This window comes from Amblyraja radiata, chromosome 18 (assembly GCF_010909765.2).
Source record: "Amblyraja radiata isolate CabotCenter1 chromosome 18, sAmbRad1.1.pri, whole genome shotgun sequence".
In the NCBI taxonomy this organism is placed as follows: Eukaryota; Metazoa; Chordata; class Chondrichthyes; order Rajiformes; family Rajidae; genus Amblyraja; species Amblyraja radiata.
In genome coordinates this window covers 19,038,718-19,057,801 of record NC_045973.1, presented here as the reverse complement: position 1 = coordinate 19,057,801, position 19,084 = coordinate 19,038,718, and the positions used below count along the sequence as shown (strand labels likewise).

Below are 19,084 nucleotides of genomic sequence, written 5' to 3'. Positions count from 1 at the left end.
GCTCTTTTTGTTTAAACCCTTTTCAGGCCTCTTTTCCACCATTTGCTACTGCTGTTGCCACCCAAAACTGGCTAGAAATCTAATTGCGTGCTTCCTACATTTTTGTCATGTTTATTTGTGTTGTACTGCCTTGCTGCCATCCAGGTCTTTTTCACTCCTGTTCATATAGGATCTTCTGCAGTAAGTAGGTCACCGTCTACCTTAGCCAAGGTCTGTTTGATTACCGGTTGGTAATCCATATCCAAACAAAATAGATTGACTCTGTGTCCCCTTAGTGTTCCACTGCTTGGCAGAACGGAGCTGTTTTTGAGAATATGCACAGCCTAAGAGAGAGGCAGAGAATCATCGTAAAATACTATTTACGTTGGCGAGACCAAGCACGGACTTGGCAACCGTTTCATTGAATACTTGAGCTATGTCCACCAAGACCTGTTGGAGTTCCAGGTTTCTAACCATTTTAATTTCCCTTCCCATACCAATCTTTCTGTCCTTGCCCTCCACCATTGCCAGAGTTAAGCCACAAGCAAACTGGAAGAATAGCACCTCCTATTCCACTTAATATATTTCACTAAGGATAGTTTGCTAAACAATACACTAAAAATGAGAATAATAAACAAGCATACCTTGGGAAGGATGAGACCAGCATTGTATAAGGATTATTGCGCTCATTTCTCAGAGACCTTGAAACTGACTGAGTACATATAACAGAAAGAGGAATAAGACAATACATAAATCCTTACGACATTCAGTCGCGTCATTTGATTGAATTGTTTTTGGCTATTTCTGTAGTTTACTTTTGTCTAAGGCTCTATTTCATAACCAAGTTGGTGTTAGCTCTACAAAGGTCATGTAGCATGGCCAGTAATCTTTTAAGATCTCAGGTGCGCCATCCTGTGGAATTGTTATATATTTTTTGTATCTATTTAGATATGTATACTTGAATACCTTGACATTCAGTTTACTGTCATCTTTTACACAGGGAATGTGGTAAATATTCAGACTGGACAATGGGTTGGGAAACAGAGTGGCTTGGGAGCAGGAATGGACTCTTTCTATGAGTATCTTCTGAAATCCTACATATTGTTTGGAGAAAGCGAAGACCTGGAGATGTTTAATGCTGCATATGAGAGCATTCAAAATCATCTGAGAAGAGGGTAGGATATCCCATGTGTTCTGAGCATTTTGGGGACAATTACTGTTTTGCTGCAAGAAATCTTGATTTGAATATTTTTAATTTTATGCATAAAATGTGATACCTTGTTCATAACAGATTTCACTGCAGTAGTAATTCATGTTATAATAATTCATGCTAATTCATGTTATATCTGAAAATTTTCTTGAATTTTATTGGTTCACTAGACCAAGTGGGACCCGCTGGGTCCCTGTCACATAGGAGGCCTGGTCCCCCAACGCAACCCGTTCCCCAACGCAATGTTCCACCACTCACCCATTCCCCCAAAGCAACCCGTTCCCCCAAAGCAGTATTGCACCACTCACCCATAGCCCCCAACCATGCGCGCACACACACACACACACACACACACACACACACACACACACACACACACACACACACACACACACACACAGGATGAGAGTTTTAGTAATATTGGTTCATTATGAGAACAGTGATGAAAGCAGAATCAGTATAAAAACTTCACTGATCTACCCATGTTCCATACATCGTGGAATGGCACTCCTGGATCCCTTTGTACTACAACCTTTACTAGTCCCTTAAGTAACTTTAAATGTTTTTTTCCTGTTCATTCTGCATATAATCATTCTCCCATGTTACTCTGGATTCATGCCAATCTGCTTAACGTGATGAGGCATGGTTTCCTTTTCACAGTCTGCAGGCTTTGTAGCATCTGCGATGGCTTGCACTACCTTTTAATACATTTTGTTGAAAGGACCTGAGGACCTATTTCTGATCATTAGTCACTCCACTGTTAACAGTCTGCTAATCTATTCCTGCTGTCTAATTTGTGTCCTTTCCCTAATCCTCTATCTCTGCGAATTGTGTAAATCCTCCTGTGTAAACTTGTCATTCACCTCTTCAAATGAAAGCAAGTCCTGGACTGTATGTGAGATGGAGCCATATCAATGACAGATAATAACAGTTCTTGTTATTGGACTCCCAAGTGAGGCCCCATCTTGCTAGAATCTCTTAGCATTACACTGAGACAGGTATTTAAAAAGTGCTAGTCATTTTCAATAAACATTCATCCCCAGTTTTTCCTGATGTTGAAGCCTGTCAGGATCTCTGCACAACAATATCTGAGACCTGGCTTCCTGATTTGTATGTGGTTTCTTAGGGCAACACAGTGGCGCAGCTGGTAGAGCTGCTGTTTCCCATCACCAGAAACCTGGGCTTGGTTTTGATGGGTTCTCCCTGTGACCGTGACGGTTTCCGCCCACATTCCAAAGACGTGTGGGTTTGTAGGTTAATTGGTCAGTATGTGTGCAGGGAGTGGATGAGAAAATGGAATAATATAGAACTAGTGTGAATGCATGATTGATGGTCAGTGTGGATTGATCTGTGGGCCATGCTTTCTCTTTCAATCAATCAATTCTTAAACATTAACATGATCCATTAGCAGTATTTTCAGGGACCAGTTGTGACTTCAGATGGAATAATAAATTAGCAATTTATTTGAATCCCAAATGTTACCGTTCATTCGCCTAGAATGGACTAGGCTGAGGGGGGCCTAAACAGGTATGCAAAAATTATGAGGAACAAAGATGGGATTGATAGTAGATTTAGACTACCTCGTGATTTTGCTGTTCAATGCATGCTATATTTACAACTTTGGTCTTAAGATCAGAATGTGCCAATCCGCCATTTTTGTCTCCGTTTTTCAAAGTATACAAGAAATTACTGATCTACCCATGTGATGAGCTAATGTAGCTGCCTGTGCTAATATTTGATGAAGTGGTCATATTTATTTGCACAATGAAACATTTGAAACAAAATGCTCCAGCTTTAGTTTGACAACTGATAGATTGCAGTTTTAAATTTGTATCAATATTTCTGAACATACAGGCGTGAAGCGTGTAATGAGGGAGAGGGAGATCCTCCGCTTTATGTTAATGTGAATATGCTGAACGGCCAACTAATGAATACATGGATTGATTCACTACAGGCCTTTTTCCCCGGTCTTCAGGTATATGTATTACTTATAAAATGTCCATTCTTCTAGACATTTTATAATTTTTCAAAGTATGGATTTTTAAATCTAAAGATTTTTTTATTTTAGGTTTTGACAGGTGATGTAGAAGATGCTATTTGCCTTCATGCATTCTATTATGCCATATGGAAACGGTACGGGGCTCTTCCAGAACGATATAACTGGCAGCTTCAAGCACCTGATATAATGTTTTACCCACTGAGGCCTGAATTAGTTGAGTCGACTTATCTACTGTATCAGGTACGATACCAGTAATGTAATATTACTTCATAGTGATTAACCAGAATTCCTTTGGTCTGTTCAAAATCCCTTTTATGATCGCCGGTTATGCCATGTCAAATCTCACCTCGCTCCTTAGAACTTTCTGTTTGACTGAGTATAATAAAATTGCTCCTATACAGAGCAGTATTTGGGCTTAATTTTAACGTTAGCCCAATAGTGTTGAATGTACTCCAGCACGGGAGATCTTTAACAACAAGTGGACCCGCTGAAATCCTGGGCAATCAAGTTTTCTCTCATTGTCTCAAAGTAGTTTCCTATGAAACTCATCCTTCTCTCATCTTCAGAAGAAGAGAACAATAACAATGGCCCGCACTTGAAAAACTACTTTTACTGACCTGTACAAGCTATACCAACAAAATCACATTTGACACCAAGCCATTTCAGGACAAGAAGCTAGATCAGAGGTAGGTTTGAAAGAGTGTATTAAAGGAGGAGCAATGAGTTTAATAGAGTGGTTTAGGAAGGGAATTGCAGCCTTTCGAGCTGAGAGTTAAAATCAATGCTTTTTTGTAGACACAAGGATGCCAGTATGCATATCATTCATTGATGCCTATGGTGGATCGTCATCCTTATACAGTGGCTTGCAAAAGTATTCATACCCCTTGAACTTTTCCACATTTTGTCACGTTACAACCACAAACGTAAATGTATTTTATTGGGATTTTATGTGATAGACCAACACAAAGTGGTGCATAATTGTGAAGTGGAAGGAAAATGATACATGGTTTTCAAATTGTTTTACAAATAAAAAACTGAAAAGTGTGGCGTGCAAAAGTATTCAGACCCCCTGAGTCAATACTTTGTAGAACCACCTTTCGCTGCAATTACAGCTGCGTCTTGGGGTATGTCTCTACCAGCTTTGCACATCTAGATACTGAAATTTTTGTCCATTCTTCTTTGCAAAATAGCTCAAGCTCAGTCAGATTGGATGGAGAGCGTCTGTGAACAGCAATTTTCAAGTCTTGCCAGAGATTCTCAATAGGATTTAGGTCTGGACTTTGACTGGGCCATTCTAACACATGAATATGCTTTGATCTAAACCATTCCATTGTAGCTCTGGCTGTATGTTTAGGGTCGTTGTCCTGCTGGAAGGTGAACCTCCGCCCCAGTCTCAAGTCTTTTGCAGACTCTAACAGGTTTTCTTCCAAGATTGCCCTGTATTTGGCTCCATCCATCTTCCCATCAACTCTGACCAGCTTCCCTGTCCCTGCTGAAGAAAAGCATCCCCACAGCATGATGCTGCCACCACCATGTTTCACAGTGGGGATGGTGTGTTCAGGGTGATGTGCAGTGTTAGTTTTCCGCCACACAGCGTTTTGCATTTAGGCCAAAAACTTCAATTTTGGTCTCATCTGACCAGAGCACCTTCCTCCACATGTTTGCTGTGTCCCCCACATGGCTTGTGGCAAACTGCAAACGGGACTTCTTATGGCTTTTTTTCAACAATGGCTTTCTTCTTGCCACTCTTCCATAAAGGCCCGATTTGTGGAGTGCACGACTAATAGTTGTCCTGTGGACAGATTCTCCCAAATGAGCTGTGGATCTCTGCAGCTCCTCCAGAGTTACCATGGGCCTCTTGGCTGCTTCTCTGATCAATGCTCTCCATGCCCGGCCTGTCAGTTTAGGTGGACGGCCATGTCTTGGTAGGTTTGCAGTTGTGCCATACTCTTTCCATTTTCGGATGATGGATTGAACAGTGCTCCGTGAGATGTTCAAAGCTTGGGATATTTTTTTATAACCTAACCCTGCTTTAAACTTCTCCACAACTTTATCCCTGACCTGTCTGATGTGTTCCTTGGGCTTCATGATGCTGTTTGTTCACTAATGTTCTCTTAACAAACCTCTGAGGCCTTCACAGAACAGCTGTATTTATACTGAGATTAGATTACACACAAGTGGACTCTATTTACTAATTAGGTGACTTCTGAAGGCAATTGGTTGCACTGGATTTTATTTAAAGGTATCAGTAAAGGGGGCTGAATACTTTTGCACGCCACACTTTTCAGTTTTTTATTTGTAAAAAAATTTGAAAACCATGTATCATTTTCCTTCCACTTCACAATTATGCGCCACTTTGTGTTGGTCTATCACATAAAATCCCAATAAAATACATTTACGTTTGTGGTTGTAACGTGACAAAATGTGGAAAAGTTCAAGGGGCATGAATACTTTTGCAAGCCACTGTAGCTGTTTAAGGAGCTGACAGCCAAATTTACTTCAGAAATATTTTGTGAACTATATTAATTTTTATATAATATTAACAATTTGACTTTTTAGAGGGGCTGGTCCACCATACGGACACATAACGTCAAAATAAAAGCACTGGTTAAAGTTATGCCCCCCCCCCCCCCCCCAGTAATGAGCAAATAAGATTAGTGATCAGAGTTTTTTTTATAAGTTGAGATATTTATGCATGGTGATAAATGTCAGGCCTTCCTGGAAAGAGTTGGAGTAGTGTGTTTGGGGGACTGATGAATTAGCTGCATTTGGAGCTCATAAAAATACTATCAATGTCATTTTAATGACAGAGTTATTATGTAGATGGATTTCTTCATGTGAAAGTGCAACATCCATAATATGATATCCTTGCCTGGCGGTCTTTTCATGTGCTTTAATTTTGTTCTAGATTGTCTAACGATGATTCAACTACCGTGGAACTTTGAGCAGGGCAAATTCCATGTATTAAAGTTAAACATGTTTCATTTGGAATCTGGATCTTCAGCATCACTATCATATCTGCTTCACTACCTCCCCCATAGCTAGGCATTCAGGCACTTGCCACTCCCAGTAAGACAAAACCTAACTTATCCCGCACATCTCTGAACATTCCCCCTCTCACCTTAAATCTTTGCTCTCTAGTATTTGACATTTCCACCCTAAGAAGAACCATTCTCACTGTCTACCATCTATGCCTCTCATTCTGTAAACTATTCTCCCTTCAGTCTCAATACTCCAGCAAAAACCATTCTCCCTTCAGTCTCAATAATCCAGCGAAAACAATTCAAGTTGTCCAATCTTTCCTTGTAGCTAATACTCTCAAATCCAGGCAGCATCCTGATAAACCTCTTCCACACACTCTACAAAGCATCTACATCCTTCCTGTAATGGGATGACCAGAACTGCACACAATACGCCAAATGTGGCCCAACCAATTTTTTGTAAAGCTGCTTTGTGTCTTCTTGACTCTTATACTTAATGCCCCGACTGATGAATCCAAGTATATCATGCATTCTTAATCACTATTAGTGTTGCTACACTAAGGGAGCTATGTACTTGCGCCTCCAAAATCCCTCTGTACATCAATATTGTTAAGAGCTCTGTCATTAACTGTATAGTTTTCCTTTACATTTAACCTTTCAAAGTGTAATACTTCTCATCTGCCCGGATTAAATTCCATCTGCCATTTCTCCTGTCTACATCTATAACTGATAGTAGACCTTGCTGTGTGCTTTGACAGCTTTCTTCACTGTCTGCAACTTTTATTTTGTATTATCTGCAATATTATTAGCCATTCCGCCTACATTTTTGTCCAAGTGAAAATGGACAACCAAAAGGACACTCTTCCCTCTGTTTTCTATGGGTTAGCCAATACGTGGATCCCACCTATACAATGCCACCTATAGAGTACAGTACCTCTACCTAGCTCAAGACTATCTGCACTCATTGAATACATGGTGAATTAAGATCCCACTTGAACTTAATTTGCTTACATTGATCCCATGTAACTGAACGTTGGAAAATTTATTTGACTTTTATTCACTGCAAACATTTGGAAATGGCTTTTACAAATTTCATATTTTCTCACTTGTGGTTTGCAAGACTTGTCTTCACATTGCGAGACCATTCTGGGTGCTTTCCTTGGTCTGAATTACTTGATTGAAGTATCCAAATACCATATTACGAACACTCAGCACAACGCAAACTGGTATCCATTATAAATTGTCTCCTTAGAACTTTGAAGTGTTTTTGTTTGACAATGATCTGTATGTTATATACAAAACAGACTTGTTGAATTAAACATTATGTAGTTGAATTTGTACTATTGCTAATCACTGTTAATTGATTTGATGCCCTTGATTGACATGCAGTTTGTTTTTTCTTTTGATATCAGGCAACAAAAAACCCTTTCTACTTGCATGTGGGAATGGATATCCTTCAGAGTCTGGAGAAGTACACCAAAGTCAGGTCAGTATTGGAATATAATTTATGAATTGTTTCCAAGTTATTGTTCATTTGTGTTATTTTCTAAGAGTTTAAACGTCGACTTTTCCCCACAGAGATGCAAGAAACTGCAGATGCTGGAATCTTGAGCAAAAAACAAATGTTGGAGAAACTCAGCAGATCAGCCAGTATCTATAGAGGGAATGGACACACAACATTTCGGGTCAAGGCCCTTTGAGATTTATAGTCTCGATCCAAAATGTTATCTGTCCATTCTCTCCTCAGATGCTGCCTGACATGCTGAGTTCTTTCAGCACGTTGTCTCTTGCTTAATAATCCTATAGATGATTGTAAAAACTCCATGAGATTTCTGGATTAATATTGTTAACTTTTAGATTAATTATCAGAGTGACAGTTTTCTGAATGAACTGCTAAACAAGTTAACAGTTAATATGGCGAATGCCATCCACTCCCATATAATGTCTCATAAGTCCTGGCTGTATGTTCAAGTTTCAATAGACAATAGGTGCAGGAGTAGGCCATTTGTGTTCAATGTGATCATGGCTGATCATCCCCAATCAGTACCCCGTTCCTGCCTTCTCCCCATATCCCCTGACTCCGCTATTTTTAAGAGCCCTATCAACCTCTCTCTTGAAAGCATCCAGAGAACCTGCCCCCACCGCCCTCTGAGGCAGAGAATTCCACAGACTCACCACTCTCTGTGAGAAAAAGTGTTTCCTCGTCTCCGTTCTAAATGGCTTACTCCTTATTCTTAAACTGTGGCCCCTGGTTCTCGACTCCCCTAACATCGGGAACATGTTTCCTGCCTCTAGCGTGTCCAAGCCCTTAACAATCTTATATGTTTCAATGAGATACCTCTCATCCTTCTAAACTCCAGAGTGTACAAGCCCAGCTGCTCCATACTCTCAGCATATGACAGTCCCGCCATCCTGGGAATTAACCTTGTAAACCTACGCTGCACTCCCTCAATAGCAAGAATGTCACTTCCTCAAATTAGGGGACCAAAACTGCACACATTACTCCAGGTGTGGTCTCACTAGGGCTCTGTTCAACTGCAGAAGGTTTCAAATTGTCATTTTCTTGTGCCTTGTATTAGGCATGCTCTCCCTCCAACCAGCTGTCTCAGTAGGTAACTAGTAAAAGGCGAGCAGGTAATAAGCCCATTTAAGCAAAATATGAAATGTATCTCAAGTGATATAAGAATGGTTATTTTCTTTTATTGTTTCATGGACCCTTCAACGACAGAAGTGGCATCTCCCAACCCCGAATAAGTATTGCTGCTGGTTTCCCATTTACCATCATATTTATTGACGCCTTTCATTTTTTAAATTTGCACCCTTAACTTGGAGCTTTTTGGATGTTTTACATTTCATGAGAGAATTGGCATTTATTAAAGAAAACATTCTTTAAAAAAACGAGTAAATTACATTTGACCATTAATTTTTTTTCATTTTTATTTCCCTTTCACTATTAAATGGCCTGTGTTTCGTTCCTTGCAGTGCATTGTAGCTGCAAGCTTTCCTGTTTTGTTAATGGAAAATGTGTGCACTGCAGCCAGTTTAATTAATTTTTAACATCAATTTCTCAATATTTCTAAAGATTTAAAATATTTTTTGACATACTGATTATTTGGCAATTATTATTATTTAGTTCACTGCTCTCCAGAGATTTGGTTGATTTTGATTATTCCCACTCAACCATCTCCCTTTCTTTACCAATGTTGAATATTTGCCAGAGTCTGCAGATGCTGGAATCTTGAGCAAAAAAACAAAGGGCTGGAGGAACCAGTAGGTCAGGCAGCATCTATGGAGGGAAATTGACAGACGACGATTAGGTTAGAGATATGGCATGGAAACTGGTCAAGTCCACGCCAACCATTGATTATCATTCATACTAGTTCCATGTTATCCCACTTTCTCATCTACTCCCTACACTAGCAAATTTACAGGCAAATTAATCTACAAACCCACACGTCTATGGGATGTGGGAGGAAATCGAACCACCCAGAGGAAACCTATGAGGTCACAGGGAAAAGGTGCAAAGTCCACATTGACCCAAAGTCAGGATCAAACCCGTGTTCATGACATTGGAGCAAAATTAGGCCATTCGGCCCATTGGGTTTACTCCATTCAATCATGGCTGATCTATCTTTCCCTCTCAATCCCATTCTCCTGCCTTCTCCCTGTCACCTTTGACACTCTTACTAATCAAGAACCTATCAATCTCCGCTTTAAAAATAACAAAACGCTTGGTGCTGTGAGGCAGCACCTCTACCAACCGGGCCACTGAGCTGCCATGACGTTTCAGATCAGGGCAGTTATTCATCCGTCCATAGATGTGTCTCATCTCGAAACATCATCTGTCCAGTTCCCTCCACTGATGCTGCCTGGCCTGCTGAATTCCTCCAGCATTTTGTGTTTTTTTAAAAGAATTTTTATCACTCCTTGACTAATCTTTCCACAAAAACTGCTAGTCTCAGTCTGTTTCAGGATTTGTTTTTATTGGGGGCTGTGTATCAATGTGTTATCTGTCCTCAGTAGGACCTCATGCTTTCTCTTATCTGCAGTGTTTCTCATGATCATCTTTTACCATTACTTCTTCAAACTTTTCTCCAGCCACAAGATATCCTACATTCTTTCATTGGATAGGCAGCACATCAGTATTGACTTGGTATTACATCTCAGGATTTCATTGTCCTGAAACATTAACTTTATTTCCCCCCACCGGTAATCCCCGAAGTATTGTGTGATTCCAGCAACTTATGCTTTTGTTTTAAATTTGCAGCATCTGCAGTTATTTTTAAAATTGATTTGCCAACTCTTAATTCATGATTGCAGAGGATAATAAAACAGACCAAGAATCGGTTAGCTCTGATTCTCTGCAATTTGCTTATCGTTAGAACCTATTCTATGACATTTTGTGGTACTTAAGTTACTGTTGGCTGTTTTATTTGGAAACAGATGTGGTTATGCTACACTTCATCATGTAATAGACAAGTCAAAGGAAGATCGAATGGAGAGCTTCTTTCTCAGTGAGACCTGTAAATATTTGTATTTGGTATGTTACTCCTGTAAACATTTCTATTTTTTTTAAGTAGTTGGTTATCACAGTAACATATTTAATGCAGTCTGTTGTTAACTGGAATCCAGTGGTGAAAGCTAATTTAGTAATAACTGATAAATAATCACCAAGGCCTACTAATGTGTTGCATTATTCAATAATTTTATTGTTTACAAAACCATCAAGGGCCATTGTCTGAATTATAGCTTGTAACTAGTGAAACCGCTGTAAGACTAAGAGATGAAACTAAGCCTGACGTTGCTATTAATGGTGGGACATTGTAACTGATATCACAAGTTTGCAATGAAAATGTGTACTGTGAAAGAGGACAATGTAATTTCTGAGATATAAATTTGGCATGTGTATCAAAGACATGGTATGTACAGATGAAATACTTTGAAGATTTTTGAGTGAGTCCAAAAAAAGAATCATGTGTTTGTGGAGATAATTATTTAGTTGCGTGATGACAAAACCTTGGTTTGGGTGCATGCCAATTAAGAAACTCACCAACTTTGGATTTATACAGAATTTTCTAACAAGATTGTTATTGGGATGAGAATTATCTTTGTATGAAACAACTTACTGACATCAACTAAGAGTAATATAAATACTGATGTTGCAATGATTATGTATTGTGGGGTGTGGGGATTTTGTCATTAGTCTTTTATGGTTTCTGAGTTGAGTGGCTTGCTTGGTAATTTCATTGGGCATTCAGGAGTTAACCACATTGCCTAGTTTTTAAGTCACATGGAACAAATCAATTGAAGGAAAATGTCCTTCATTGAGGGATATCAGCAAACCAGCTGAATTTTACAGCAATCTGCTAGTGTCATCATATCCTTTCAATTTATCTGTTAACGTCCATATTTATTTATTTTCTTTGGTTTAATTCCTCAGCTGCCTGGTGAGATTGAACCATTGATTAGTAGTCTGGATATCTGGTTACTATTCCAGTAATGTTGCTGCCTTATCACAGTTCCCTGCTTTCCTTTCTCTTCAGAGAGAATAATTTCTCACTTTATGTTCTCTATTTCATGCAGACATGTCTAGCATACTCTTGCCTCCTTTTCATGGTTGCACGTATGTATAGTTGGTGTAACCTTTAATTATAATCCAACTTTCTATCCTACTCATCATGCTGGTGCATCTTCCTTACAACTTTTCCAAAGCTTATGTAACGTGCCTGAAATCTGATCAGAAATAAATACAATGCCTCAGATTGTATTCAATTACTTTACACAGTTGTAGTGTACAGTGCTGTTGATAAAACTACTTATTAAGGTTTTTTTTTGTTGCAATTCTGCATTAACTTTAAAAACTGAGACTCGTAAATTTCTGCTTATCCTGCAATCTGGTTTCATACCATTTAGAAAATGCTATGTTTATGTATCCAAACCGAGTATTCTGGTACTTGCTCCACTTTGAATTCTATTTGTCACAATCTGGGGCTTCATTTTACCAGCCCATTGTCGCTGTGCATTCTCTTTCCCCCATCTATGGTTCCCTAACTTATGTATAAGGAAGCGTCAGATATGCAGATCTCACTTCCATTTAACAAGTCGTTCTGCAGTGCAACATAAGAAATAGGAACAAAAAGATGGCCAATCAGTCCTTCATGTCTGCTCTGCCATTCAATAAGGTTTGGGTGACATTTATCTCAGTGCCACCTCTGTAAACTAATAGGTTGTTTCCAATTCATTTCTCATTAATAATTTCCTATGTGCAGCATTTGAATAGCTTTCATTGATGCCATTAATGTACAACAATTGTGATCCTTCAAAGCAAAAAGCATTTTTGTTAGCATTGTTTACCCGTTGCATATCCACAATAATTCTTTGTAATCAATTCATTCTTGTCAAAATGCCAAGTCATTCTAGCATATAACAGATAAAAATACATTTCCTGCAAACAGCAATGGTTTAGTTCTCATACACAATCCCCTTATTGAGAGTGTCCTTTTTACTTCATCATTCCCATCTGTGATCTCTTGCTAAGAGCTTTTGTAAAGGCACTAGAGGCTTTCATTTGAAGATTTAAATGTTAGACAACAGTCTAAACATGGGACAGTGCAAAGATGCCAAACTGGTCATTTGATTCATCAAAGTCAATTTCTTTGGCTTTCATCAATGTACCATCTCCTTTCCTTCCTCATAGCAAAATCTATTTCATGCATGGGAACTTTAATTTGAAAGTTCTTCATTCTTGCAGTGAGGGGTGCAGTTTAATAATTTTACTTTTGGTGCCCATTAATAATGTATGGTTAAATATTTGAGAGGGTTACATGCTAATTCTAAATATATCTGTTTAAATCGGATGCCTTTGCCACTGTGATGCTAATTGAAATTAACTTTTAATATTTTCTTTGTTTTGAATGAATGAATAGCTATTTGATGAAGATAACCCATTGCACAGATCAGGGAGCAAATATCTTTTTACAACAGAAGGCCATATTTTGCCAATAGATAAGATTTTCAGAGAAAAGTCATGGGAAGATACCACCTCAAAAGAAGAGGGTTTTGTAGATAACTCTGGTGAGCTGGACCACAGACCTGCTAATTCCAGCATTAATGTAAGTAAGTCCTGTTTTTTGCACAACTTTTGTGCCTTGAAGTCAGCTTTTCACATGCTGTTTCCATATATTTGAATTGCAATGGGATCATGGCAAATGGATAATTTACCTGAACCATTTAATGAAACTTCCCAATTCCTGTAGATGGGTTATTTAGTAAGTTTGGAGATGACGCCAAATTGGTGAAGTTGTGGACAGCGAGAAAGGCTGTCAAAGGTTGTAAATCAGTTGGTACACAAAATTGCTGGGGAATTGCTGGGGAAACTCAGCGGGTGCAGCAGCATCTATATCAGTTATCTGACATGGGCAGAGAAATAGCAGATGGAGCATATGGAGTTGTTCATATGGAGGTTGAATGTTAGCGGAAAGTGTACAAGACTCTTAACAATGTTGATGTACTGAGCAGTCTTGGGATGCAAGTACGTAGTTCATTGAAAGTGACTACACATGTAGTTAGAGAGGTAAAGAAGGCGTATAGTATGTTTGCTTTCAGCAGTCAGGGTATTGAGTATACGAGTCAGGAAATCAAGTTGTTGCTTTATAAAACTTCTGTTAGGTCACTATCATCAAGGATCCCCACTAAAGGCTGTGTTTCCTTTAAGTTGCTACCATTATGCAAGAGATACAAGATTGACAAGAGCATGGGAGGTGGGTTCTAGTAGTATATCCATTTCATTGATGATGCTTCTACACGGGTTGAGGGCAATCTGCATTTTTGCTCTTCTATTTGCAACATTGTTGTTGTGATCCAAGTCCACAGTCTCTGAAAGTGACATCACAAATTGATACAGTGGTGAAGAAAGCATATGGTGTGCTTGCTTTCATAGGTTGGGGCATTGAGTACAATGCAGATGAAGTCATGATGCACATTTATAGAAGTTTGGTTTGGCTGCATTTGGAGTATTCCGTGCAGTTCTGGGCGCACCATTGCTGGAATGGTGTGGAGGGTTTGGAAAGGGTGCAGAGGTGGTTTTCCAGAATGATGCCTGGATTAGGGCATGTTAGCTGCGGGGAGAGGTTGGACAAACTTAGATTGTTTTCTCATGAGTGCCAGAGGTTGTGGGAAGTCCTGATAAAAGTACATAAAATTATGAGGCATAGATAGGATAGACAGTCATATTATTTTTCCCAGGATGGAATAATCAAATATTATAGCTTTAAGGCGAGAGGGGCAAATTTTAAAGATGATGTGCTTGACAATTTTTTCACGCAGTTAAGATAGTTGTTGTAAGAGACTTTTGGATGGGCACATGGATATGGAGGGATCTGGATTACGTGGTCTTGGCATCATGTTCGGCACAGACATTATGGCCTGTTCTTGTGCTGTACTGTTCTATGTTCCAGTTTGTGTGCGTGTGACATAAAGCTGCTGTGGTATCATGTACACTGTGTTTGATCTGTCTTTTTAACATAATAATGATCTTCATGAGAATGTACAGCTATTTACATATTTGTGAGTCACTTTGTTACAATATTAATTCATATTCCAAATGATTTTGGAGGGTGATCTTTTTTGCAATTTGCTATAATGAAAATTAATTGCTTTGAAAATGTCTCCACAGTGTAGCAGGGTCCCCAGTGAGCGGAGATATGCACTGCCTTTGAAAGGAGTTTACATGCAGCAGATTGACCAGATGGTGGGACTTCTTTAATCCAACCTCATCTCTTATGCACAAATGTACAGGGACTTACTTCAGCTATGCAATTTTTATTTTTTTGTATATAAATGTGTTAGCATTTATTTATTGATTTTTACAACATCTCTGAAAATATTTCTAGGACTTGTAATATCAAAGCAGAGATGAAAATACATCTGCACCTTGCTTCTATGCAAGGGGGAAAAAGGCTTTGTTAAAATAGATTGTTTTTGATGCAAGGTGTCTTCTATGAAGACATAAAATTAATATTTTGTCTACAGTGCTTATCTAGAAAAAGATAAAATGTAAAAGACTTGTGCTAGACATTTGTTTAAATCCACTTCTGTTAGTGTGCCCTATCTTAAATATGCAGCAGTGTGAAATAGGAAAGATTCAATGAAAATTGATATCCATTTTTTTTTACTGATGCGTTTGCTTTGCATTGTTGTAAGAATCAAGCAATGCTCTAAAGAACTGGACTGGAAATATCATTAATACAGCCTTGAGTCTAATGGTCTAATGTTGGGTGCCTTGTGTCTATAGCAAAAGAAAATTTAATCAACTTTGGTTTTGGTTAATGTGCCTTCAAACTATCAGTGTATTTAACAAAAATATCTGGTGTCATGTCTGTCTGGGCATCAAACTACATTGTTTTATGTTAGCGCTTTAATGTGTGTTCCATGTACATTAATTAGATTGTTTGGTTCCAGGCTAATTGAAGACTGTTTATAACATAGTTTGCCATAATCACACTCATTAACTTCATTATGATTTATTTTTATGGATGATTTTATGTGATCTGTGTTCAGAAAGTAAAGCTCGTTTGCATCTTGTTGATACATATGTAAAAACAGCTGAGGTGTCACTGAGTGCTATAACGTGGCACAAAGCATCCATAACTTTGATTGTTTGAAGGGAATTTTGGAATTCTGTTCATTACTTCACTCACGTTGATGCAAATATGTTTGAGTGCGATGAAATTTGCATCAAATCAACATGCTTACAATTCCTTCAGAAGGCCATCTTAAAATAGTTGGATTTCATTTTGCTAGCATTTGCTTCCCATAACTTCTATCAAATTATAAATGCTAACTGTGAACTCCACTACTCACTCTGCTCTTCTGCAACAATAATCAACCTGTCAAGCGTCATGATGAAAATTAACTTTCCACAAATAGGCAATTACTTCATTACAATCCCCATTTTGTGTCTTGGTTTGACCTTGGATGGGGATGGTTTAAGTGGAATTGATCAGGCTATTGCAGTGGAATATTTATTAACCTCTTCACAAAGCAGAATTTTTACATTTCCCGCACTCTTAATTGGTAATTTCCCAATATATATTGTATTTGAACAACTGTCTTTAAAATTGCACACTCATATTAAACTAAACCACATTTCTTCTTGTGAGGTTGTGTGAGCATGCGTTTGTGCACACTTTTTTTGCTCTGTTCTGTCATTATAAAGTCCATGTGCGAAATTATGAATACTTAAGGACCCCTAGCCTGTGTTCAACCACACTACTATTTAGTTTTTCTAAGTTGTAGGATGAAGAGAGTGGAGGAAGTTAACTTATCCCAAGTGTGACTAGATGAGTCCATAAGCTAAAGTTTAATATTTTAAGAACAAACATTTGTGTAGTTTGTGGTGGTGATGGTGTGCCTTAGTGTGGAAGTTAACTCGGGGTATCCAGATTAGCCAAAGGAAATTAGGGTGAACATTGATAATGCCACGTGGCAACACCTTGTTACTTCCAGTCTGTGATTACCTCTAACTGAGCTTCAGCAGCTATCTCTTGCCATCATCGCTTACATTAGTAATGCTCCATTGCTCAGTCATCGTATTTCCAAATGTAGGAGGCCTGTATTCTTGTATTCAACAGCATTCTCAGTTTGCCGTTGTTGCTCTGACCCCACCCCTCTGCTCTCCCCTCCCATTCACTTTTTAAACTTGGCTTTCCTCTCACCATCCTGTCTTTCATTAACAGCCCTGCCCATCTCTCTCACCCCCTGGCCCACGCTCCACCAAACTGACTCCCCCTATTCCCCACATTCTTTCCTTGTTCATTTCTCACCTTCTGTGCATTCCCTCTCTCTGTTCCCTACTCCATCGTGGCCCATATCCGTTCTTCTCCCCAAAGATAAATAATTTGGTTTCTGTTCAGTCTTTCCCAGAGATTGGGAAATCATGGCCCAGCCCTGTTCCCTCCCTCCAGGAGTGAGCTGCAGTCTTCACTAAAGAACGTCATTTATTCTTTGCAGATCAATTAATATTACTTTAATATATTTTTACTTAATATATTTGAATAAGTTTACCTGTTTTTTTCCCAACCCACAATTTACCTGCTGTTTTAATGTTATCAGTGGCTTTATGTTAACCATTGTGCAATCAGCAGAAACCTCCAGATCCCCATACTTATGTGAGAGTAAAAAAATGTCAGATTAGGGCATGATCATATAAGACTCTCCTTTCTGTAATGTGTGCAATGATGATGCCAAATTTTTAGGTATGATGGCCAAAATTATGATTTATATTCCTATTGGTCCTTTTACATAATTGACCAATTGCAGCGGTAGAGGTGACAAAGTGCAAAAGATCTGCCTCATTTTTAACTTGTAAGTAAAGGTTTCTTGTCAAACATTGTTTTCTTACAGATAATAGTATTTACTCGAAAGCAGGATGTTTAATATAAAGAACAATGCTAAACTATCAATGTTTACCAAAATCAATGTGCAATACACTGTTGTATAGAAGGAAAAGTTTAAAATAAAATAAATTTTATTTTCCCAGAAATGAGCAATGGTATTAAAATTGTCAAAGGACCAAACAAATGTCAATAAAAATACAATGCCATTGTTTTTTTTTTGTTGCTGCTATTTTTTTCCTTTCCATTGTCTGAGTCAAGACATGCACTCTGTATCTTCTAATCTCACTAATAGTTTTGCATAGAAATTGCAGGCTTTTCCACAGCTGAATGGTCTATTTCCAAAGCTTGCTACGATATCTAAAGCAAAGGATTAAACTCATTTTTTTCTCACCAGATTCTTGTTTTCTGCACAAAAACAAGAATCCCCTAAAACCATGCCAGCTTCATTAATTATTGATCTAATATAGTCTCCCATGTTGTCCATTGTCAATATTTGACATCCAACCTTCTCTCCAAATTTCATCCATTGCTAATTTTAAAAAATCAGTTCCCGCTATCCAGTACTTCAAAATACATTTTATATGCTTATCTTGCAGACCATTCTAATGTGACAAGCTTATGGTTTGCAATCTTAATATTCAGCCAATTATATGACATGCAGTGTCCCTTTACAACAGACTTGGAGAAATAAACGCACACACCTTGTAACTTTTTAGAATAACATCAAGTAGCTCTACATAAAGAAATCCCAGTCTATCCATTCTCCCTGTAACTTAAGCCCACAAGCCAAAGTAACATCCCTGTGAATCTCTTCTGCATCCTTTCCAGTTTAATTGCATCCTTCCTATAGCTGGGAGAGCAGAACTGCACACATTATTCCAAATGTGGGCTTGCCAATTACCTGTAAGGCTGCATCATGATGTCCCAACTTTTGTACTCGACAACCTTCACAATGAAGGCAAGTGTGCCAAACACCTATTCACCACATTCTCCACCTGACTTGCCACTTTCGGGGAATTTCCTAGATTGCTCTACACTCTGCAACACTCTAGGGCTCTACCATTTATTGTGCACGTCCAGTCTTGGTTTGACATTCCAAAGTGTTAACATGTCACACTGAAATTCCCAAGTGATCTAGATCATGTTGTAAACTTTGAGCTGGTTGTCCACTGTACCACCAATCTTGATGTCACCTGCAAATTTATTAACAATGTTATTTACATTGTCACCCAATCGTTAATGTAGTAACCACTGATTTGTTGCTATCCTTCAGCAATTTCCTATTCACTTTGTTACTGATCTTGTTTCAGGGCCTCATTTTGCAACCAGCCTTTTTTTAAATGTTTCAGACATAATCTGAAAATACATTTTGGCCATATCTGTTGCATTCCCCTGACCCACCTTCTGTGCTGTGTAATCAAAAGTCTTCGTCAGATTGGTGAAATGTAATTTGCAATGAGCAAATCTAAGCTGTCTTGTAGCTCCAGCAACGCAGTCCTGACTGTGACCTTAGTCAATG

At 38.6% G+C, this 19,084-nt stretch overlaps 1 protein-coding gene across 2 annotated transcripts in view; it reads left to right on the top strand.

Annotated features, from left to right (window-relative positions):
* The window catches only part of edem1 (ER degradation enhancing alpha-mannosidase like protein 1), a 34,382-nt gene extending 16,606 nt beyond the window's left edge, over positions 1-17,776 (top strand). Inside the window, exons 6-12 of one of the 2 annotated variants that reach the window (XM_033036753.1) lie at positions 980-1,154; positions 3,044-3,164; positions 3,258-3,428; positions 7,582-7,655; positions 10,613-10,709; positions 13,096-13,281; positions 14,844-17,776. In XM_033036753.1, coding sequence (XP_032892644.1) covers positions 980-1,154; positions 3,044-3,164; positions 3,258-3,428; positions 7,582-7,655; positions 10,613-10,709; positions 13,096-13,281; positions 14,844-14,933 — 914 coding nt within the window. In that variant the 3' untranslated portion in view covers positions 14,934-17,776. The remainder of the gene's footprint in view (positions 1-979; positions 1,155-3,043; positions 3,165-3,257; positions 3,429-7,581; positions 7,656-10,612; positions 10,710-13,095; positions 13,282-14,843) is intronic. The other variant, XR_004414622.1, reaches the window with a different exon arrangement.
* Positions 17,777-19,084: the final 1,308 nt, after the last annotated feature.